At 36.8% G+C, this 26,151-nt stretch overlaps 1 protein-coding gene across 1 annotated transcript in view; it reads left to right on the forward strand.

Annotated features, from left to right (window-relative positions):
• The window catches only part of LOC138712645 (uncharacterized), a 257,211-nt gene that overhangs the window by 201,171 nt on the left and 29,889 nt on the right, over positions 1-26,151 (forward strand). The window contains exon 10 of the mRNA XM_069844613.1: positions 23,209-23,378. Within this exon, the coding sequence (XP_069700714.1) occupies positions 23,209-23,378 (170 nt within the window). The remainder of the gene's footprint in view (positions 1-23,208; positions 23,379-26,151) is intronic.

Consider the following 26,151-nt stretch of genomic DNA (forward strand, 5'->3'; position numbering starts at 1 on the left):
GAATATGTTAGGAGAAAATACACAAACGATTAGGAAAAACACGGAAATTTTACTTGAAGCAAGTAAAGCGATCGGTTTGGAAGTAAATCCCGAAAAGACAAAGTATATGATTATGTCTCGTGACCAGAATATAGTACGAAATGGAAATATAAAAATTGGAGATATATCCTTCGAAGGGGTGGAAAAATTCAAATATCTTGGAGCAACAGTAACAAATATAAATGACACTCGGAAGGAAATTAAACGCAGAATAAATATGGGAAATGCGTGTTATTATTCGGTTGAGAAGCTCTTATCATCCAGTCTGCTGTCCAAAAATCTGAAAGTTAGAATTTATAAAACAGTTCTATTACCGGTTCTCCTGTATGGTTGTGAAACTTGGACTCTCACTCTGAGAGAGGAACATAGGTTCAGGGTGTTTGAGAATAAGGTGCTAAGGAAAATATTTGGGGCTAAGCGGGATGAAGTTACAGGAGAATGGAGAAAGTTGCACAACACAGAACTGCACGCATTGTATTCTTCACCTGACATAATTAGGAACATTAAATCCAGACGTTTGAGATGGGCAGGGCATGTAGCACGTATGGGCGAATCCAGAAATGCATATAGAGTGTTAGTTGGGAGACCGGAGGGAAAAAGACCTTTAGGGAGGCCGAGACGTAGATGGGAGGATAATATTAAAATGGATTTGAGGGAGGTGGGATATGATGATAGAGACTGGATTAATCTTGCACAGGATAGGGACCGATGGCGGGCTTCTGTGAGGGCGGCAATGAACCTTCGGGTTCCTTAAAAGCCATTTGTAAGAAAGTAAGTAAGTAAGAATATCATGAATTCACCTACTGAATAGAAGGCGTGAGAAATTAGGTGCTTCTTTAATTTGGCCCTACATATTCTTATGTTTTGAGTTTCATTTTTTATATCGATAGGGAGGCTATTAAACATTTTTACTGCCATATAACGCACACCTTTTTGATAGCACGATAGACTTGCCGATGGAGTATGAAAGTCATTTTTTGACGTGTATTTATGCTATGAACTGTTGAATTAGTTACAAAGTTTTCACGATTACATAAGAGGAAGACTATTAATGAAAAGATATACTGACAAGCCATGGGCATTATTTGTAGTTTTTTTTTAAATAGTCCTACAAGATTCCCTAGATTTGGCATCTACTATAATTCTAATTACTCTTTTTTGTAATAGGAATATACCGTTACTATCTGTGAAATTTCTCCAGAATATTATTCCAAAGCTCATTACCGAGTGAAAGTATTTACTTTCTTTTACATAGATCTAATAGCAAAACATGCTGAATTTATATACTATTTTAATGTACCGAAGTACATATGATATTTCCATGCAGATATTCTGCGTCATCATACGATGAAAGAGTAATGGAACAGAGAAAAATTCTCTTCGGAGCCGGGATTTGAACCCGGGTTTTCAGCTCTACGTGCTGATACTTTATCCACTAAGCCACACCGGATACCCACTCCGACGCCGGGCAGAATCGTCTCAGTTTAAGTTCCAACTCTTTGGTTCCCAGGACGCAGTATGTCACGCTTTTAAAGATATTACTCATTCCTAAGCGGAATTTAAATTCGAACACGACGCGAAACAAATTCACCACGCACCGTGTTCAGACTTAAGGAGTATGCAGATTTAAGAAAATACTTTGTCACCACCATTTTAAATTGGTATTTTCATATTTATATGCTAATCGAGATGTTACTTTACAAAAATGTATTTTTGTGTTTTTGGTTTTTCCTTTGTAGGCTGTATTAAATTGTCACATTAAATGACACTATAAGAAATGTAATGAATAATGATACATATTAATTAAAATACTGAAAAAGTAAATAGTTAATTATTCTATACATACATAGGTTACTTACTTACTTATGGCTTTTAAAGAACCCGGAGATTCATTCCCGCCTTCACATAAGCCCGCCATCGGTCCCTATTCTCAGCAAGATTAATCCAGTTTCTATCATCATATTTCACCTCCCTCAAATCCATTTTTATATTATCCTCCCATCTACGTCTCGGCCTCCCCAAAGGTCTTTTTCCCTCCGACCTCCCAACTAACACTATGTATGCATTTCTGAATTCACTCATACGTGCTACATGCCCTGCCCATTTCAAACGTCTGGATTTAATGTTCCTAATTATGTCAGATAAAGAATAAAATGCGTGCAGTTCTGCATTGTGTAACTTTCTCCATTCTCCTGTAACTTCATTCCCCTTAGCCTCAAATATTTTCCTAAGCACCTTATTCCCAAACACTCTTAACTCCTCTTTCTCTCTCAAAGTGAGAGTCCAAGTTTCACAACCATAAAGAACAACCGGTAATATAACTGTTTTATTAATTCTAACTTTCATATTTTTGGCAGCAGACTGGATAATAAAAGCTTCTCAACCGAATAATAGCAGGCATTTCCCATATTTATTCTGCGTTTAATTTCCTCCCCAGCGCCATTTATATTTGTTACTGTTATTATTATTATTATTATTATTTTATTATTATTATTATTATTATTATTATTATTATTATTATTATTATTTCTCTACTGTGATCTTTAAGTCCCTCCGCAGTATAGCAGGTATTATGGTGGTTAGTATACCCGCAGAAAAGTTGGTAGCTTCCTTTAGATTCTATCGACAAGTAAACTTTACCCTCCTCCATTATAATAAGGGTTGGAGATAACGGTTGGGTTGTCTCTTCCAGTATGCGTGTTGTGACAGAGTTGAAAATGTTTATGATAGAACAATAAATTCTGCTATCATGAGAAGCATATCCATGATTGTAGTTTTGGCACCATGGTATTGAAGTGATGGTTAGAATATTTTTACGTTTTTTACAGTCTAGTTTCATCTGCCGTGTTACGCTTCTCAAAATATCAGAATTTGGTTATCTGAAAACCCATAAGCAGTGGAAGAAGTGAAATTGGATCGAGAGGAAATAGGCGTGTGATGTCAATCCTGAATTATTGGCCCAATTATTTTTTACAAGGACCGTTGTTCTGAAGTTTACTGTTCTGATATTCTGTTCCATTTATTGGGCAGTTAAATTTAATGAAGAAGAGCTGCTAAATGGTTATTTTTAACAGGATAATGCTTCGGCAGATACAGATGATGCGTCAATGAATTTGTTAGGAGACACTTTCGGAGAGAGAGAGGATAATTTCAAAAGGACTACTCCCTAATCTTATTCCACCCGATTATTTTTTTTTTTTTGGAATGTTGCTTAGTCGGCAGTAGGTCTATATCAAGACAGCGCTAAAGAGTTGATTACCTAAAATTGGCAGTAAGAAATTAGACAAATTAAGTGACAAAATAAACTTTAATTAAAATGTCCCATTATAAAATGAAACGTGTGAATCTTCACCTTGGACAGAATGTGGGACATTTAAGCATCTTTTTTGAAAGGGTAAATTCGCTTATTATTATTATTATTATTATTATTATTATTATTATTATTATTATTATTATTATTATTTAGTTGTCTCTCTTTTCACTGATTAATCTAAATTCACTTCAACCAGTCCGCTACTGTCCCTACATCAAGATGGGATTGTAATCATTCGTGAATTGTGCTAACACGGAACCAAGGATACCACTACATTTCTCGTATCTAGCGGGTTCTCACTTATTCCACTACTGTGGAGCGACTTAAATATCATAATGTATATCGATTGCAGTAAAATGTTCCACTTAGATATGTTTAACCCTAAGTATACAGTGACCAGAAATGAAATTATTACGTACAATAAAAGGGTATTTACGACTGGAACACATTATAAATAAAGAATTAAGAAAAGAACTAGAACTTGAACCTGTCAATGATCAAATAATGAAATATAAAACTAAGTAGATTGAACATTTGAAAAAAAAAAAGAGAGAGAGAGAACAGTGGTCGCCTTTTAAACTCAGAGTGGCAATATCGAACCACGTTGCAGAAGAAATTAGGGAAGACCGAGGAAACTGAGAGAGAACAAACCCGTAAAAGTGATGATTATGATAATGATGATGATGATGATGATGATGGTGATGATGACTATTTTTGTTTTCTATAGGATAATATGACACCTATTTTTTTTTCGTAAAATTGTATCACTTACAATATTGCATTTAAAATTGTGGGTTAATAGGCAGTCTGCAGTTGTTTTAGCCATGAAGTAGTAATCAAATTAATTATTTTTTTTAAAACAAACTAGCGTTGCCAGACGTCCTGGGTTTCCCAGAATTGTTATGGGTGTTAATGGTGTATCCTGGATTGAATTATATTTGTCATGGAATATAAAAAAATAAATTGAAAAAAGAAATAAAATTTTTGCTCAATTCTATAAATACTTAGTTACCTACTTACTTACTGGCTTTTAAGGAACCCGGAGGTTCATTGCCGCCCTCACATAAGCCCGCCATTGGTCCCTATCCTGAGCAAGATTAAGCCATTCTCTATCATCATATCCCACCTCCCTCATATCCATTTTAATATTATCTTCCCATCTACGTCTCGGCCTCCCTAAAGGTCTTTTTCCCTCAGGCCTCCCAACTAATACTCTATATGCATTTCTGGATTCGCCCATACGTGCTACATGCCCTGCCCATCTCAAACGTCTGGATTTAATGTTCCTAATTATGTCAGGTGAAGAATACAATGCGTGCAGTTCTGTGTTGTGTAACTTTCTCCATTCTCCTGTAACTTCACCCCTCTTAGCCCAAATATTTTCCTAAGCACCTTATTCTCAAACACCCTTAACCTATGTTCCTCTCTCAAAGTGAGAGTCCAAGTTTCACAACCGCACAGAACAACTGTAATAAAACTTTTTTATAAATTCTAACTTTCAGATTTTTTGACAGCAGACTAGATGATAAAAGCTTCTCAACCGAATAATAACAGGCATTTCCCATACTTATTCTGTGTTTAATTTCCTCCTCAGTATCATTTAAATTTGTTACTTTTGCTCCAAGATATTTGAACTTCTCCACCTCTTCAAAAGATAAATTTCCAATTTTTATATTTCCTTTTCGTACAATATTCTGGTCACGAGACATAATCATATACTTTGTCTTTTCGGGATTTACTTCCAAACCTATCGCTTTACTTGCTTCCAGTAAAATTCCCGTGTTTTCCCTAATCGTTTGTGGATTTTCTCCTAACATATTCACGTCATCCGCATAGACAAGCAGCTGATGTAACCCGTTCAATTCCAAACCCTCTCTGTTATCCTGGACTTTCCTAATGGCATATTCTAGAGCAAAGTTAAAAAGTAAAGGTGATAGTGCATCTCCTTGCTTTAGCCCACAGTGAATTGGAAATGCATCTGAAAGAAACTGGCCTATACGAACTCTGCTCTATGTTTCACTGAGACGCGTTTTTATTCTATAAATAGTTTTTGAAATTCCTTCTTCATTTTTTCAAGACCCTGTCCAACTTATGTTCAACGTCATCGTCAATGCCGCCTGGCGCCTTCGATGCAGTTGCATTGTAATAAAAACGATAATACTATAGAATAGAATGTTTTATTTTCGCTGGCAGAGTTAAGGCCATAAGACCTTCTCTTAGTATGTTGTTTAGTCAACTGTCCGAAGACAGGTATCACTTATAAGGCAAATGAACCAGGAGATAATAAGGTGGAGCGGCCAATTTCATTGCGTACTATACAGGATCTTTATTCTTTAGTTTTTTTGGAAATTGTTTTTTTTTATAGTTAGGATTTAAACACTGTTATTAGTTGGGAGACGTGGGGGGGGAAAGACCTTTGGGGAGGCAGAGACGTAGATGAGAGTGTAATATTAAAATGGATTTGAGGGAGATGGGATTTGATGCTAGGGACTGGGCTAATCTTGCTCAGGACAGGGACCAATAGCGAGATTATGTAAGGACGGCAATGAACCTCCGCGTTCTCTGAATGCCATTTCTAAGTACGGTAAATAAGGTTTCAAACACTGTAGCATGCAGTTTTTCTGAATAGAAAGGGTTGTAATATTATATTATTTTTCCAGGCTTTATCAATAATTCAAAGAAAGTTATATAATCTAGGAAAAATATCCATGTATTGTGGGTCCCTATCGCCACGGCATTTTGCGTCCTCGGGTTGCGGATCGAGGAGACGGCCTCCAGATATGGAGGGTAGCTGTGAATATATGGAATAAGCAGTCGCGGACAGCCGATGAGGGGTGGTCCTCCAGCTTGGGGGTTGGACGAAGGGCTAACAACCCATCACCGTAAAAAAACAGCTTGTTACGAAACCTTAAAATAAGCCTCTGATTGGGACTGATTCTCTGGCACGACCACAGCAAAGGAATAAGGTTTTGAGATGTGGTATTTGGAATGTTACTAGAAGATAATATTAAAATGAATTTGAGGGAGGTGGGATATGATGATAGAGACTGGATTAATCTTGCTCAGGATAGTGGACCAATGGCGGACTTATGTGAGGGCGGCAATGAACCTCCGGGTTCCTTAAAAGCCAGTAAGTAAGTAAATAAGGAAAAATATAGGAAAATTAAAATATACATCTTGATTACACAACTTTTAACACTATATCACTTCGGAAAACGTATTATGTGTCTTTCTCGTGTTAAATTTTACAGTACCTCGTTAACATGTTTCAGCCTATTAGCAACCTATCTACGGAAATTCTAAAACTAAACACACTAGAACAATACTAAATATATAGACACACAAAAACACATCCAAATGAAATTCTCAACACACAACTCAATTTCAGAACACACATACTCTTTGACTCCACATTGCACTACACAAACACACCCCCACAGGAAACACAAACAAAAGGCGCCAAGACCAGCAACAGCCAGTTCTGAAGATGGCCGATAACGGGCTGAAACATGTTAATGAGGTAACGTAAAATTTAACAATGGAAAGACACATAATACGTTTTCCTAAAATTAAAAGTTTAAGCCCTGTATAATTATTTGAAATGCATAAAACAAATAAAATAAGTTGTATTACAAATTGAATTAATTTAAATGTATAGGTAGGAAGGCGATATCATCATATGTCCTGGACTCCTGATGAGAGAATCTGGCAACCTTGTACCAAACTAGTTCTTTCACTTGTTTCTTCGTCCATTATTCTATAAGGGTCTGTTTCTTATAAACCGAAGTTATACAAGCAAATTGTTGGAGTGATAGACTGACCCGTGACATTAACTTCAATCAATTACGTTGCTAATATAATGGCAGATTGTCGCGAAGAGGTTTAATGTAGGCGAGACACCGCGCTATACGCAAAGTTCTTTTATTTTTATTTTTGCTGAAAGATGGCCAGATTTTACACAAGTTGCGAGATGGTGTTTACAGCAATAAATATAGCGAACCCCTCTATCCTTGTACGTGCGTGCACGTGCGAGTGTAGATGAACGCAAACTGTTTTCCTCCTACGAGCTCAGCGCGCCCTAACAGAAGCGATAAAAAATGTGACAGAATTTCCATCACCTCGTGCTTCAGCTCCCATTTCTTAGTGGAAGTTGCAAATCAAAGCGAGGGAAGCAGAACACAGTGAAAGCTGCCGAATTACAGTGCATCATTAAAAAAATATTTGTTACATACACGTATTACAGATCTAAACATAGATGAGGAGGCGAGACCTGGCATGTGAACTGTGCGAGACTAGGAAAAATAGACCCATCAGAGAGTTTGTTTCATGATGGCTAATATTACACGAATCTAACGACACGGAAGTTCATTCTCCCCCCCCCTTTTCGTTTCTCTTTTTCTATTTTCCGCTTTCTTAAATTAGTACGTAAACAACACCCATGCCCAGGCGGGACTCGAACCCACAATCTTTCGGACCAAGCGATAGAGACATGCCATGCCCCTACCACTTGAGCCATCCAGGCCGGCATCTCAAACTAAAACCAATCTTCCCCCTCCATACCCATAGCCACGGCGCATGACAAGGTCACAGGACAGGTCTTGCCTGCTCTACTATTGTACTCTATGTATTATAATGTATAAGGATGTAACCAAGAAAACTGTAATTCACGTTTCAGAAGAAAGGAAAATAATTTCAGGGAATCATATTTCGTTAGGCCTGTATTTACTATCACACCCATTTGACTAAACAAGGATACATATTGAAAAATAGTGCAGTATTAAAGCATGTTACAACGAATACGACTTTCTGTTTTGGCGTCGAAAATTGGGGTTCGAATTTTGCGAGTGTAAATATGGTTTGTGATAGTAACAGACAGTATAGGCACAGCTTTCTTTGGTTATAATAATCAAGTGGGAAAAGAACTGACCACCCTACCCCATTATCTCGGCTTAGTTGCCTCATGAGTAATGCTTTATTGGTATCACGAGGTTCCAGCCTGTCTTAGAACTACTGACTAAAAAATGCATATTGCAGTAGCTCATGCATTCTCTGGTAGATGTGGAAAATTTAACATATTTGATGAAACTGAGAACGAGTTTTGACGCAGAACTGCGGCTTTCTCCTCACGAGATGTGGGGAGGGAGTTACTTAAGAATTGGCCGATAAAAGGAGAACATGGGGAAGACGAGAACAAAAGGAAGACAAGGAGAACAGGGGGAAGACGAAAACAAAGGGGAGACAAGGAGAACAGGGAGAAGACAGAAAGAACATGGAAAATACAAGAAGAATAAGGGGCACATAAGGAGAACGTGGGATGTACAAGGAGAAGAAAAGTACTGTAAAGAAAACAAGACTAATTCAAAGAGAACAAGGGTTATACAAGGATATCAAGGAAAAAACATTGAGAATCATTAGGATATGAGTACAATGAGGGGAATACAAGGACATTAAAAGAAATACAAGGACAGCTAGCGGAATGCAAGGACAGTGAGAGGAATGTAGGGAGAACAAATGGAAATGCAAGACAAATACAAGGTGGGGCGTGGGAACCAAGTGATTTTGGAATGGCTTGTACTCGGTCATTATGAAAGGGAGAGACGTGCGGCATGTGACGTTCCATTCCGTGGCTCATAGCATTTCACCTGCAGTCGGCATCATGGAGCAGTGGACGCATGTTTGCGTATGATTGTTTTGTTAGGATTGTCGAGTTGGTGACGGCGGTACGGCGTAAGTTTTGCTACAGATTCAATATTAATCGCAATGATTCTGTTTCTGTGCGTGACACAATGGTATGTTGGGTTAACAATCTTTGAACAAAAGGCGCAATACTGAAGAATAAACTGCCCGGTCCCCAATGCAGAGTACTGAAGAAAATGTTGACAAATGACACTGCGCAGCCCAGGCCTCTCTGCTCAGACATTCAGCTGCACTTGGAATCGGCAATCGTACAGTAAGACGGATTTTGCATGATGATTTACATTTATATCCATACAAGATGGGTGGTTTGCAGAAATTCAATGTAAAGGATTACCCCCAACAGTGAATTTCGCACAGGAAATGCTTGCACTTCACGAGCAGTATGAAAAAATGATGGTTGCAATGAGTGTTGAAGCCCATTTCCACCTTAATGGAGCCGTTAACAGAATATTATTGAATTGAAAGACGCAATACGTCAACACATCACCCAAATCAACTGAGATCTCCTGGAAAGAGTAGTCAATTTTCGTCAACGCCTTCAATAATGCATCAACACAGACAGACATTACATGCCAGATGTAATTTTCTACTCATAACTGAAATGATATGTTCTCACAAATGTTGTTCTACCAATAAATTGTGTTGAAAACAAAAACTAACTAATTTTATGATTATCTCAAAAACACTTGGTTCCTATGCCCCACCCTGTACAAAGTAAGAACAACGGGGATGAAAGGAGAGCAAGAGGAATGGAAGAAAAACAGTAGAATGGCAGGAAAACAAAGGAAATGGAAGGAGAGCAAGGGAAAAGGAAGGAGATATGAGAAATGAAAAGAGAACCAGAATAATCGAAGGAGAGCGAGGAGAATGGAAAGAGAGCAAGGGGGTAGGAGAACAAGGGCAAAAGAGGAAAACAGAAGGAGAGGAGGAGTATATAAAGGGGAAATGGAGAATACAGGGAAGACAAGAGGAATGCAAAGATAACAGGGGAAATGCGAAAAAAATACTAGGAAGGCACAAACAAAATACAAGGAGAATAGGAGGACAAGAAAGGGAATACGAGAGCTACAAGGGGAAAACAAGGAGAATACAATGAAAATAAAAGGAATACAAGGAGAACAGTATGAATTATATGAGGTTCAGAATATTTGAAATGGAAATCTTTTACGAAGCTTGACATCATGAATATCAGTAGCATAATGGAAAATGAATGTATTACACTCTTATAAAATCTTCAGAAATTGAACAGAAGTATGTAATACATTGTTGTTGTTAGTCAACTGTCCGAAAACAGGTTTGAACCTCATAAGTAGAGTCCGGATGTTTAGGCATTTATAACAGCTAAAATAGGCAGACAAACAAGGAAATAAAAACGTGAGAAAGGCATTATAAATTTTAAAATGGCATAACATATTTTAGCAATAAATTTAAATTATATCAACATAACTCACATTTTACACATGTTGACTATAAAATACTTTTTTTTTTTTTCGTGATTAACTGACTTTTCATAAACCTTTCATAACAAAACTGTTCCATCGATTGAAAAAACGTGGGCACCAAAATCACTAACGTAAGCATAAGTTTAGTTTTTAATGGTTTACTAAATTTAGGCATTCTAGCTAACCGGCAATGACTGACTGTTCCTCACTTAAATTTATTTCTCCTACAAATACAATAATAAACATGTGTAGCACAAAATTGTAACAGTAAGATTTGAAAATACGACAGCAAACAATTGAAAATGCTACTTGACGGGCTTAATATTTAAAATTATAAAGCTGATTGTTGGTATCGTGAAGACATGACATATTTGTAACTGTGGATTGTCAACCATTATTAATATTATACCAATAGTATTAAAGCATGATTATTAGCAGATTAAGCATGGAAATAAATTACTTTTATTTACTATTGTTAGTAAAGTGAGTCATTGTTTCACATAATTATTTAAATTTTATACACATTATATTACAATTAATTAGAAAATCGCAAATAAATATCAAATATTGCTTTAAAATGACGGAAAAGGCATTTATTATTGAATTAGTAAGAAACACCTTAAAAAGGCAAAATAAAAATTGGTCCTATCACTTCGATTTACCCCAAATCATATTTATATCTATGAAAATAATGATTTACTTCCGCCCAGTAAAAAAAAGGCATTTTGCCAAACATCCGGGCTCTAGTCATTAATAGCACCAATAAGGCATCACTCATGCGACAACTAGGCCAGGAGATAATGGGTAGGGTGGCCAGTTCCTTTCCCCCTCAAATGCATACATCGCCGATTAGCTATATATTCCACTAATCAGACTTCAGATGCATACAAACAATAATTGTTCTTCCTCTGACACATATCATCAGGCGAGATGTACTGCCTGATAATAGATATACATATCAGCCAGAACCTCAATCAGAGGTAGACAAATGCATTACGATATAGTTTTTTTTTCTTCTATATGTACACTAAAAACAGAATTGTGACTCGTTTTGTATCATTTGCTTTACGTCACATAAAATAATTCTCTATTAATGTAATTCTAAAATGTGAGCTGTATCAAATAACTCTTTATTTGAGAATATGGATATTATAGAGGAAAAATAACTACTTTGGGCTGTATTCAAGAACATCACTTCAACTTCACTTTGTCGTTGACTTCCTGAAGTCAAAACGTAGGTCAATAAAGTAAAGCACTGAATCTGTATTCAGAAAAAGATACTTATCTTTCTCTTGAAAAATTCAAATCAAAGTACATAAAAAGCAATTGAATTTGGTGCTCAACGTCGTCATATGAGCCGTTCAGAGCAGAAGTGGTGTAAGTCAAAAATGTGTAATGAGGTTTAAAGTAAACATTCTGTAAAATACAGCACAAAGTAGCAATTAATATTCAATTTATTTAAACTATTAGTAGTCAGTGGGTAGCACGAAGAACATATTAATTGCTACTTTGCGCTGTATTTTACAGAATTTTTACTTTAAACCTTATAACACAATTTTGACTTACACCATTTCTGCTCTGAACGGCTCATATAATGACGTAGTGCTTCCAGTCCACAGCTGTTCCATGCGCAAAGTCCAGAAATCATTATTTTTTTACTGACTACATTTCGTTTCAAATCTGTTACCTTCTAACACTAGTGTAAGCATACAGAAAAGAACTTGCTTACAAATATAAAGACGCGATGGAAAATAACAAATCAAACGTAGTTTATGTTTCGGCTAAAAGAAGAAATGCCACAAAATTTAGAGCACAAAAGCATAAGTAGGCCTAATAATCATAATATTAGGCCTAGGTAAATGAAAATTGAATTATAATCTTAACATTATGTTGAATGAAGGATATTAATATAAGGTTAAACTAATTTTATTCGAAGATGAAAAAAACATAATCTGCTGTATGTAGGCCTATGTATTGAACTAGGGTGATCAGACGTCCTCTTTCATCCTTACATGCTCTCCTTTTTAGGCTTTTGTCCGGAGTCCGGGCGGATTTTTAAAAAATCAAGAAATGTCCTTCTCGTAACTTTATACCTGATATTTTGAAACTATCTGATTTGACGCCTTTTTCAATTTGCCAGTAGGTGGCAGCAGCATCGACGGAATATGCTCTTTGCCAACGATCATAACTTTCTTTGCTCCTCCTTTTGATAATACTGTAATTATAATTCCCTCGGCTTTCATATGTATAGATTGACAAATCGAACTGAAACCCTGACCGAGTTACTACGTGAGCGCTGCCTGTCTTGGGGAGGAGCAAGTGAGAAAGCACGGGGGGAAGGGAGAGAGCACTATGCACTATGTACTTGAAGGTCCACTCACAGTTTGTCAAACCTGCTAACAAAAGCATTAAAAGGTTGACTAGTTGCCTGCAATGCTAGCATAATGGAACCTTCCTAGCCGACAGTCGAGGCAAAAATGAAGAATCCGTTATTGTGGTAATACTGGAGAGTGGTTCTTCTATAGGGATATCCTGAACTAGCACCAACAGATAGCGCACGTGTACTTTGAGAGATGCGTTTTGCGCGTGCATTTGTTTTTCGGTATATAAACATTGAGGATATACGTAGTGTATTAGTATATTAAATATTCTTAAAAACAACTAAAAATGGTAAATTTTTGTTATGTTTCTATATGTAAAAACCAGGGAAAGCTTCTTGTCTTCAATCAGGTCCCGAAATATTCTGAATATATGCTTTAAATCTTAAAAAGTATAAATAATTAAATTGCGCCTCGAAAGTGCAAGCTATTAAATAAAAGTAACTACTTCAAGTAAGGAATTGTTGACTACAGTTCCATATTGGAACAGGAAAATGAAAAATTAATGAAAACATATGCAACCTCGACAGCGAGCTGTGTTAGCTTAGATTATATGCAGTAGTTGTAGGAGTCTCCGAAGTTTACGCCTGCAGTAAACTCTCGATAAACTGGGATGTTTATTATCCAGGCGATCCGTAGTGAAATCCATTTCGTGAATAATGTTTTTAATGTATAGTACCCTAATTATTAAAACAATGTTTTAACTTCAAAATTTCAAAATCATCCCACATAGGGCTAGTATTCAAAACTATATGTCTTTAACCTACAAAACGCACGACTAATCGTGATACTACTGCGATCATATTGTATCATCCTATTAAAAATTGCATATGAGCTTTCTGCAACTACAAAAAAAATACAAGGAATTCAATATCGATAGTCCCTTCCCTATAAAAAAAAGCACACTGGTGGCTGCATATCCTGTTTTTAGCGAACGGATCTTAAATACTAATGGTTAAAGAGGCAATATTCACCTTCGACATAGTTCCTACTTTTTTATTCGTGCACCTCGTTCTCAAAGTTCTCGTTTAGGTTCATGAACATTCAATTTACTCGTATCTATATTCTGCATTCTTCAGATTTCCCCACCCATCTCGGGGAACCGCTCAATATTATACAGGTTTACGTTATTATTTATTGCAAATTAAATTAAATTATGAGGTAGAAAATATTGAATTATATTAAATTATACTAGGTTATACAAAATAATTGTAAATATACTTTTGACACTCACAGAAAACCAACAAGCGGGAAAACGTAATCAACTGTAGCATATGACATAACATACCCCTACAACATATTCCGCCGCATGGAACGCTCCTGCCATCTAGCGGTAAAACTTCGCATAAGATATCCCTATTGGTCGCGATGCCCACACACACCCTCTCAGATATTTACGTGGTGATTGGTGACTGAATGACGAGGAGTGAGGGAGAGAGAAGAAAGAGAGAGAGATTCCAGAATTTGGCGTATTTTACGGGGTTTCACTTGAAGTTGTCAAACTATAGCTAACTGTAAAATCATTTTATATTATTAAGTTTTATCACAAGTATGCTATAATAAAATAGATATTGACATAATTTTAAATACAATATAGACCTAAGCCTAAATATAAATAGATATTTTCTGTCCTCTTTAATAATTGTATTTCCCTTGACTTTCATATGTAGCTAACTGTAAAATCATTAAGTTTTTTCATAATTATTTTGTAATAAAATAGATCACAACAAACTTTCAAGTATGATATAAGCCTAAATCTGCAATGTATATTGACATGATTTAAAGTATAATATAGGCCCAAGCCTAAATCAAAATAGGCTACATATTTTCTGTCCTTTTTTTTTTCCGAACAATGACCTCTTTTTTTTAAGCTTTGTGTCCTCTTTTTTAAAGATGTGAACCTGGTCACGCTATATTGAAGTAATGCTCTGAATATGGCAGTAAACTCATTTTTCTTCTGCCAGAGCTGAGAAAGGGTTGTCAACCTATCAGCATCAGATTCACCCAAGCCATTTGTCGGACGTAGAAGAATTCCAAATGTAGGTTGCAGAATGGAGGCCAATGAGTACCTAAATGCATGTATCAGTACTGGTTCCTATTTTGAAAAAAATGAAGCAAAACCTATAAAATTGACTCGTTATGCGATTGGACAAATGGACAAACTGAAGGCACTAACCAACAAAATATATGGACAGTAACGAAGTGAATGGACTGACGAACCAGAGGGGCAAGAAAAGTAACTGGGCGGACGAAAAAAACTACACGGTCGAGGAGATGTTCATGCTGGACGATCAAGCGAACGAAAAATTCTATAGATTCAAAATCCCCTATATCCAATTTCACAAATTAAAGGATTTTGACAGTAACTGATGGAAAATAGAGGGAATTTTCAACGTAATAGTAACTTTTAAAAAACATTTTGCTTCAAATTTAGTGGCATTTTTTAATTCAAAGTACAGGGAGATCATTTTATTTTTACTCATATTTCTAATATTAACCTGGCTATACCTTTGGATCAACGATTAAGAACCGGAAACACCGTTTGCTACCCCCTTCCACGACTGGAGTTCGATGATACTGGCGTAATATACAAACAAATCACTTTACTAGGTATAGGAGGAAAGAAGAGTAGGTCATCCATTTACGAAAACTGGGAAATATCGCGATTTTGAGTTTGATAATTTTCATTAGGCTTTTGTTTAATCAAAATACAGTACATCATTAATAATGAGTGTTTTTACTCACGAACTGAGCTTTCCATGCGGACGTATTCATTATGCAGTGTATATTATACTGTCTACAGCACATTAGCGTACACTATAGAGAATGAAGTTAAATTGAAAAATAATCATAATATGGATATTTAAACACATTTTTGAAAATGGTGGCCGTTCATTTCGATACAGGCTTCAGTTCTAATGTGCATATTATCGCACTATAGACTATTGCATCTAATTCGAACTGTGAGTTTCGTCAACTGTGAGTAACTAATGTTGATATAATTCTGTACCTACTCTATAAAAGAGATCTTACGTACTGTAAATTCAATCTTCACTTCTGCTCGATCCGAAAAGATAAAATTACTCAGACATGCTATCTACTGTCCGTCCAAGTGGTTACGCCGCAGCGTCGTAGAAAGGGAGAAAATCACGTGACAGTTAATTACTTAACGAGGCCCTTTTACTTATTTTAAACAATTGTATGGGTATAATATTACGTAGACGTCCAATTCCTAACAGGAATTAATGTTCTCAGAAAAGAGTTGAGACAACCCAGTCATTAGCATTTACAGAGAGGCGAATAGAAGCAGGTGGGAGAAACCGGGATGCGACATAGGCAATTGGAAAATGATGCAGCTCTTTCGTCACTGGAAATCACGAACATATTTTTGGAACGTGCTGTTTACTATGACTGTAGATGCGGTCTTGGATCTGTGTGGAGGACGGTTGAACTTCATTAGCAGAAGGAGTGGGAGTGAAGTACATTCAAAAACTCAGGTACAATAAAAATTGAAGTAAAAATAAAATGATGTCCCTGTATAAAAATCATTAGAATTCATTATCAGCAAGCAAAATGTAGGCTTAACTCAATTCTGAACAAAATGGTCTTTAGAGGGTTTTGAGTCTAGAGGATTCAAGTGTAGAATAATTTAATAAATGTGAAATTTTCCAATCCCAGGCGTCTGACTTCTACGACATAAGAATACAAAAATTGATCCCATGGTATGACAAATGTCTCGATTCCGGTGGAGGATGTGTTGACGAATGGCGCAACAATTGCTGTATGTGTTTCAATAAATCTTTCCATGCAATTGTGCTTTTTTTCTGTTAACGGCCCCCGGGAAAATCACTTTCTGGACGGCCTCGTAATTGCGGTCGAGTGGCCAAAATTTGTGTAAGCACTTCTTTTGACATTATTAACATGATGGAAGGAAAAAAATGTTAAATGGATAAATTATATAAGATGAAGAGGGATAAAAATGAGTGAGTGGATAATGGCAGAAAAATTAGCAAGTAAAAAAGAAATCAATTCAATTTTATTATTAGCTACTACCTGGAAGTTAGTTTGGAAGACTTGGTATCAGGCATCAAAATGCTATAGAAGCGTGCTATATGCATTTCAATTAGCTGTGTAAATATTCCCTGAGATGGAATCTCTCCTTCCTTCCCCCTTCTGGCTTGCAATTTAGTACCTCCTGTTCGTGCAATTCCCGTTTCACCCCTCTCGTAGGAGTTGTTGCTACCGAACCCCTTCGTTTTCTGAAGGGGACGTCTTACTCCTTCATACCTTGTTTCCCATGATACCTCTCCAAACATTCCGATTTCGAAGTGTGATCACAGCGTTCCATAGGAGTAAAAATTTGAATAGAGATTCTGTATGGAAATGGCAGAACTTGTTAATATTCATGTCTGCGTGTTATCTGAAATTGGGGCTATATAATGCACTTTCGTAATCGACTCTGTTCTAAAATTATCCATTTTGGCAGCTAGCCACGACAACTGAAAATGTGTTTTATTTTAGCACATCTTCAGTTCTAGTGATTGGTTGCATACAAAATTCTTACTGCGGTGGTGAAGATGATGATGGTTGTTATTATTATAATGATGATAAATTAAAATCACACATATATAATCTGTATAATTGGGCAACTTTTGCTACTGTAAACAGGGAAGAGAGAGAATTTAGTAGTTATAGCTTGTTCTAAATTTCCTACAATCCCAACATTTACACAGAGTAACTGAACCTGAAACAAAATGTCTGCAGAATGGACTGCCAACGACGCAGTTTGTCTGAATCGCTGAACACAAACACATGATAAAACTACGAGTACATTAAAAGTAACAAACCGCTGCACTGGCCAAATAGCTAGATTCAATGACGAAGCGTCAAGTCAAGACAAAGTCATGCACTATGCAATTACTTTAACCTCTTCCCTTACTATATATTTTACCAGTTTTGTGAAGAAAAGTGCTATATTTTTTTTTATTTTCGTAAAGAGGTCATTTAATACTGCAGAATCACTGTACATCACTAATTTTCTTACATACCTAAAAAATCACTATGAAATAGACATACATTCATATCTGAATTATTATCCCGAGTTATCTCGTGCACCTTGATTCCTGCTCTGGTAGTTGTCCCACTTTGATATTCTTCTGAACTCTTTACCAACTTATGTTCTTTTTATGGATTTAAGTATGAGGTACAATACCAGTGCTGTTATCAAGGCGTTAAATGTTGCTTGTGTGATAGACTCGAAAGCAGGGTATTACACACAGTGGCACATTGCATTCAGGATAGTAGTATCTGCTCTCCTATATGAGAGCGTTTTGGGAAGAATGGTTTAGCAGTCATTGAATATTTGTACCAGTACATCTGTTCTTCAGGTTTATGAATAATGTTATGCAGTAGCCTATCACTATGCCCAAAAGTACACGTATTTCAGAGTCTGTAGTAGGCCGCCACGAATTATTTTCAGCATTCTGTGAACACTTATTAGCATGCCGAATCGTCTCCTCGAATATATTGTTGATGAAGTCATTATTAAAGAATAATTTAAAAAATTTAGAATTATCGTTATCAGAAACAATGTTAAAATTTCAGGCAATGGGGACCTCGCAGGTGCAGAAGAAATGGTGCCATATGTCTTCTATTCAAACCACTGTCGAAAAGACGCGACATCAACTGATCTGAATTTGTTTGTTGGTCTATAACTTCGTTTTCTGATACCGATGTTTCATTTCCTAATCTTCTACAGGAATATATTCCTGATCAAAAGTTTCGGAATGACTAACTTGATCCATCTTTACACAAAACAGCATAAAAAACACTAAACACAATCAGAAACCGCCAAAAACTAACTAGCATCTACTCACTACTGTGTGTGAATGCTATATGAGCATAGAATTCCACTCGCAAGGAAGAATTACAAAAAACACCACCAGATGTAGCAATATCACTAACTTCTGTAGCCATCTAGTGAGGAAAAGGTTAATGAAAGAATGGAAACGTATATATTCGGGATATAATCCTTAGGAGCGAAAATGGGACTCAAATGAGGTAAATCGGGTTAATAAATTTTGACACAAATTAGCAACCCGAGTTAACTCGGGTTAATCAGGGAAGTGGTTAATTTCTCTCAAGAAAGTGGAAGTGGCAAAGGAAGCTTTTGCTACAAAAAGGACCTCTGGAGGATAACTAAGGAAGAGACTAGTGAAACACTTTGTGTGAAGTGTAGCATTGTGTGGGCAGAAACATGGACGTTATGACGAAGTGAAGAGAAGCGAATAGAAGCATTTGAAATGTGGATATGGAGAAGGATAGAGCGTGTGAAATGGACAGAGTAAAAAAGAAACTATGTTGGAAAAAGTGGATGAAGAAAGAATGATGCTGAAACTGATCAGAAAGAGGAAAAGAAATTGGCAGGATCACTGGTTGAGAAGAAACTGTCTTCTGAAGGATGCACTGGAAGGAATGGTGAACGGGAGAAGAGTTCGGGGCAGAAGAAGATATCAGATGATAGAAGACATTAAGATATATGCATCGTATGCGGAGACAAAGAGGAAGGCAGAAAATAGGAAAGATTGGAGAATGCTGGATTTACAGAGAAATATTTGCCCTTGGGCAGAACACTATGAATGAATTATTATTATTATTATTATTATTATTATTATTATTATTAATATTATTTGTAATTGCAGTAACGTTTTAGGTCTGTAAAACTGTATTTTAGTGCTTACTTTCGATCATTATGGAGCCTAGTTGAGCTGTCTAAAAGTTTATATATTATTTTAATGTACCGAAGTACATATGATATTTCCATGCAGATATTCTGCGCCATCATACGATGAAAGAGTAATGGAACGGAGAAAAATTCTCTCCGGCGCCGGGATTTGAACCCGGGTTTTCAGCTCTACGTGCTGATGCTTTATCCACTAAGCCACACCGGATACCACCCCGGCGTCGGACAGAATTGTCTCTGATTAAGTTCCAACTCTTGGGTTCCCTCTAGTGGCCGCCCTCTGCACTACGTCATAGGTGTTTATGAACGTAGGACCGAAGTCCACACATGTGCTGAGGTGCACTCGTTATGAGTGACTAGTTGGCCGGGATCCGACGGAATAAGCGCCGTCTTAAATCACAAAGTGATTTACGCATATCATATATATATTATTTTAATGTACCGAAGTACATATGATATTTCCATGCAGATATTCTGCGCCATCATACGATGAAAGAGTAATGGAACGGAGAAAAATTCTCTCCGGCGCCGGGATTTGAACCCGGGTTTTCAGCTCTACGTACTGATGCTTTATCCACTAAGCCACACCGGATAATAATAATAATAATAATAATAATAATAATTTTATTTAACCTGGCAGAGTTAAGGCCATACGGCCTTCTCTAACACTCAGCCAGGAGTAAAAACCGCGTTACAAAAACACTACAAATTTACAAAGTAGGCTACACTACAGTTTTACACACAAAACTGAACAAGATAATAATAATAAAATGTAAACAACAAGTAAGAAGAAATCAGACATAATATATAACATAGAGAAAGAAAGAAAAAGCATAATAAAATGTGAACAGCAGGTCAAAAATACATGAGGCATACAAAGTATAAAAAAAATAAGACAATTGTTTCTGAGGTGCACTCGTTATGAGTGACTAGTTGGCCGGGATCCGACGGAATAAGCGCGCCGTAACGAGTGCACCTCAGCACATGTGTGGACTTCGGTCCTACGTTCATAGACATCTATGACGTAGTGCAGAGGGCGGCCACTAGAGGGAACCCAAGAGTTGGAACTTAATCAGAGACAATTCTGTCCGACGCCGGGGTGGTATCCGGTGTGGCTTAGTGGATAAAGCATCAGCACGTAGAGCTGAAAACCCGGGTTCAAATCCCGGCGCCGGAGAGAATTTTTCTCCGTTCCATTACTCTTTCATCGTGTCTAAAAGTTGGTTAATGGCTTAAATATCCGAAGTCTAGTTCTAATGTATATAAAATATAATGTATGTTTTTGCAGGCATCATTATGGCATTAATAGGTTTTTTATCATTTCATCGGACTCAATGTATAAACTTGCTAGAACGCTGTGCGTATTAGGAAGAGAGAGATAGAGATACTACACTTCATTCGTTCTACTAACGAAGGCATCTTGCGGCAACAGTGTACTAGCACAGTCTAGTCACGATTTTTTGCATTTCTCGCGATAGTTGCTAGCCGCGAGTGCTAGGAACAGTAGACAGTGCCACTGCCCACTGCTATCGTGATACAGGCCATAAAGCAGACCATGTGACTCCCTTAACCCGATCACGAAGGGAGGCGTTTCAACCATATACATTAGTTGGAATGCATAAAGAGTAACATATATTTCGACCGCAAATATTTTTGTTGATTTTTAATCAGACAATACTAGTCTTAATTTCAAAACAAGATTTAGTGTAAAATAGTGATAACCAATTTATACGCCCGAGCTATTTTCAGTTGCACCGCACGGATATTTAGATATGTTGAAATTATAGGTTATGTTTACTATACCAGTTGCCCCTTTCTGTCTAATTTTATTGGTTTCCAGTGCCCTGCCATTACATATGTCATGTCGTATGGAAATTATAGGTTATCTTTACTATATTTAACTAATATTCCTTTTTATTAAACCTCAAAATAGCTCCCATTCTAAACTTAAAACGTTGATGCGAAGAGTTTATGTTAACATGTAAAATTCTCTTCACATTAAAATAACACAGTTTTGTAATTATTTCTGGAACATATTATGCACTGATATGCAATGATGTTATAATATAATATTTCACTGAGCTCCATACACTGAAATAGAAAACTCGAACATACTGTACATTACGGCCTGGTCTAGATCGTATTTCTGCCGCATTTCGCACTGTAGTAAAAAAGTTGTGTAAACTGTGAAATGTTCGTTACCGGTTGTATTGATTGTAATTGACTAAAAGACAATAATTTGAATAATAATATGGGACAAGGAGACGTTTGTAGTACTATAAAATTGTAAGAAAAAGAAGTCAGAGTTATCCTTCCGAAAGATTCAAGAAGGTGAGTTTATAAAATATAATATATATTTTATGAAAATAATATATAAACCTTATGTATTTCATATTTCAATAGTGGAAGGAAGGTGTAAATTTTTCAAAAGAACACAGTATCGAAAGTACATTTTATGCTCGACCATACCGAAATGTAGTTATACACTTGGTAGCAGTCCTTTAATGGACCTCATTAAAGTACACCTATTCATTAAAGTTCAGGTGTTCCACCAATTAGAAAACACCATTGTAACAATATGAAAGCGCAAGTATCGATTATTCTCGGATATGCAATCGAAAGTCAACTAGGGAAACGTCACGGAGGCTGGAAATCCAATACTGTCGCAGAAGGTTATGTTCTGTTACTATAATAATTAGCGTTAATTGTAAATAATATTCAAATGAATTCAATTTGTCAATCCGTTTTTCAATGTATAAATCAATTTCAAGGTTATATCAAGATTAATCTTTATTTTACTCTCTAGATTATATCAAGGTCAATGACATTTGTTTCTAGGAAAACATCAATACTTTCGCGTCTGCGCACATCTCACAATTTACAAGATATTACACAAGGTCAGTTCCGCTCCCCAGTCAGATAAGAATAACATGAATACTTATGAATAATTTCAAGTTAGAAATATGGTCGAGCATAAAAAGTCGTATTAAACTTGCCTATAATGGTAATTAAGACACTCGTATGAAAATTATGAAACTCGCTTGCGCTCGTTTCATAAACATACTCGCGTCTTAATTACTACCATTACAGGCTCGTTGCATAATGTACTATTATCGTCTGCTAGGGAAAGGGACTGTGATGAGGCGATAGTAGCGATCCTGGTGGTTAGCAACTATCCATGGATGCATATTTATTAAGTATTGAGCTTCGTGACTGTATATACTAGACTGTGGTACTAGCCAAGACCCGTAAGACCAATGCTTTCTTCTTAATGTGGAATACTCTTTATATATGTATGTATGTATGTACGTAACTTATGTAATATACTGTATGTGTATGTGTGTAGCCTATAATATAGAAAAAAATTGTGTAAAGCCCTTGTAGGTGCTGCTGAACTGATAATAGATTATATCATAATGTTAAACCAGAACGGCCGGCGCCACGTCGCTTGACACTTTCGTCGAGTGTCTCATAATTTCATAAAACAACACTCCAGAATAGTTGAATGGCATGGGCTTAAGTATTTATCTAATCATCAATCTTTGTTGGTGTGTGAGATGGAGTGCTCATTACAGGAAGTGTTTCCTTGTGCTGCAGGTCTGGGGAACTGCGCGTCGGTGGCCGCTATAGGACATCAACCGCCTCCCCACTGCCGGCTGCGAGACGCCAGTCCCCTGACCTTACTTTTGGACGCCCGGCGGCGCTACGGGCATCAGAGGGGAGTAGGGGATATCGTCCAAGCACTCATCTCGTTGCAGAAGTTCTCTGTACGTACCCAGCGTTCGTCCGATAACAGAGTTTCCCCAACTACCGAACCACAGCAGTGTGGTGGATCTTTAGCGAAAGAAGGGCCTAAGTGTCTCGCCTTGCTGAAACCTTTCACAAATAATTTTATTTCAATTATTCTTCTCCTCTTGATTTGGGGCTAAGAGGGATGAAGTTACAGGAGAATAGAGAAAGTTACACAACGCATTGTATTCTTCACCTGACATAATTAGGAACATTAAATCCAGACGTTTGAGATGGGCAGGGCATGTAGCACGTATGGATGACTCGAAAAGTGCATATAGAGTGTTAGTTGGGAGGCCGGAGGGAAAAAGACCTTTGGGGAGGCCGAGACTTAGATTTTTTTTTTATTTAACACACGCCACATTTACAATCTGTCTACAAGAGAAAATAAGTAAATATTATAAAAGAGTATGACATGAGTGGAGATGTTATCCCATTACAACACTCCAAAAGAAAAAATAACAATATTTCAAAGAGATGTATTAAAAATGAATGGAAGGTCAAGAGCATTGGTCCTTTTAAGTCTTCTTATTGTTTGACTATTATCCAGCAAGTTTAATGCATGATGATTGGGATGTTGATTTAATCTGTGCGGGTATTTTTTACTGAATTTAGAGATTTCTACTTTCACAGTTGAAATGTTGAGGTCACGATGAATGATATCATTACGGACATACCATGGTGCAGTGACAATGGAACGTAAAGTTTTAGACTGATACCTGTGCAGTATTTCAATGTTTGAGTTGCTAGCAGTTCCCCACAGTTGGATGCCGTATGTCCAGATTGATTTTAGTATAACTTTATAAACAAGAAGTTTATTTTCTAATGACAGTTTTGATTTAGGTCCCAATAACCAATAGATTTTTTATGTTTTAAGATTTAATTCTTCACGTTTAGTTTCAATATGTTTACGCCATGAGACGTAGATGGAAGGATAATATTAAAATTGATTTGAGGGAGGTGGGATATGTATGTACTGTATTTATTTACACTGCAAGGGGCAAGCACCCGGTGGCAGTGGTATATACAATATAAACAATATACAATAAAATGATAAGCAATACTCAATATGATGATAGAGAATGGATTAATCTTGCACAGGATAGGGACCGGTGGCGGGCTTACGTGAGGACGGCAATGAACCTGCGAGTTTCATACGCATAAGCCATTTGTAAATTTGTAATTTCTTCTTCTCTGCTTATGCGGCGCCTTATGAAAGCTTTGTGCTAAACTTCACATAGATGTACTCAATCTTACTAGCAAGTAGGCTACTTCTATGTCGTTTTCACTACTCGAGTGGCTTTCTATTCTTTGAGAAAATTAAACAGTATTGATGTTTTTTCTTCGCTAGTGGTCGGCAAAGATTCGGTCATGTAAAATACAGCACGCAAAACTACAGTACGGGTGAAGGTAGGAGGAGGGCGGTATAAGAGGAGAGAGACGAGCAGTGTACATATTCAAACTCAGGGGCGGCCCGTCCATAAGAGCTGAGGAGCTGCAGCACTCCCTGCTTTGACAAGAACATAAAAATATTTATTTTAATTCATAGAAAAATTGTTACAGCTTTTATTAGTAAATTGCTTTTTATTTCATCTGGCCGGGAATATGTACTATTATCTTATGCATTATCTTTTTGCGCGTCGACTGTACTGGAATTGACACTGCATTCAAAGTCGTCCTGGGATCTGCAGGGTGGGACAGATCATAGAGTGTGTGTCTAGCTTGGTCAGGGGGTTGAGAGGTGAAGGGAAGCAGAGGGAAACTGCCGCTGTTTAAAACCCATATTTCGCTGCAGTGGCTTGCAGAGCCAGGCGACAAGGGAAGATCTTTCCTCCCATCCCACACCGCTATTGTAATGCTACGTCAAATGGATTCTCTATTCCCTTGAAACTTAATGACAAAATTTTTATTTTCTCTTCACATACTTATTGTTATAGAATCTTATCGAGTTAATATAACGAAATTAATATTCTCTTTTGCCTTATTATTACATATATATCCAGCCTCCAGCAGAACCTAATATTTGCCTTAACTAAAAATGATTGCACGAGTATAATCCTTTTGATATAGCACGAAAAATACGAAAGAGACTTCTTTTCCAGTTTTAGAAAATTGTTGACCATCAGTATATCTGTGTGTTACTTTGGTGTGACGTTTTAGTACCGTAACTTAACCAGTGCAAATGTGCAAGTATGAGTGTGTGTGAATTACTGAATATTAATTTTATTTTTCTCAACTTTCCCTTGCGGAGAAAATTGATGCAATAAAGTGAAATTAAAGGGTCGTCCGTTACCCGACTTAAATCTTACTCAAGCTTAATCCAGCCGAAATAGTGCATATACACAAGGAAGTATAGCAATGAAATTTACGCTAAGCATTTGTGGTTGCCTCCTCTTCGGTGGTGATACTGCATAGACTAGGAGTGGTGTGACAGATTTAGGACATTTTCCCCTAAAAATTGAAAAGCATGAATCTTCGCAATCTCACCTGAAAAATGTTGTTTCATTGGCTGTGTTAGGCAAAACTAATATTGCTGCCCAATTAAGTGAAGCGAACAGAACAAACATTCTCAAACATAATCAAGAAGTGAAGAAAAATCGTGAAATTATTAAAAAAAATATTCATTATATCAAATTTTGTGGCCAATATGAACTTCCCCTTAGGGGACATGATGAAGAAAACGATTCGAAGAACTCTGGTGTATTTCGTGGGTTGCTACAGTCCGTGAGTAATCTCAAAAATCATTTGGAA

Source organism: Periplaneta americana, chromosome 13 (genome assembly GCF_040183065.1).
Source record: "Periplaneta americana isolate PAMFEO1 chromosome 13, P.americana_PAMFEO1_priV1, whole genome shotgun sequence".
In the NCBI taxonomy this organism is placed as follows: Eukaryota; Metazoa; Arthropoda; class Insecta; order Blattodea; family Blattidae; genus Periplaneta; species Periplaneta americana.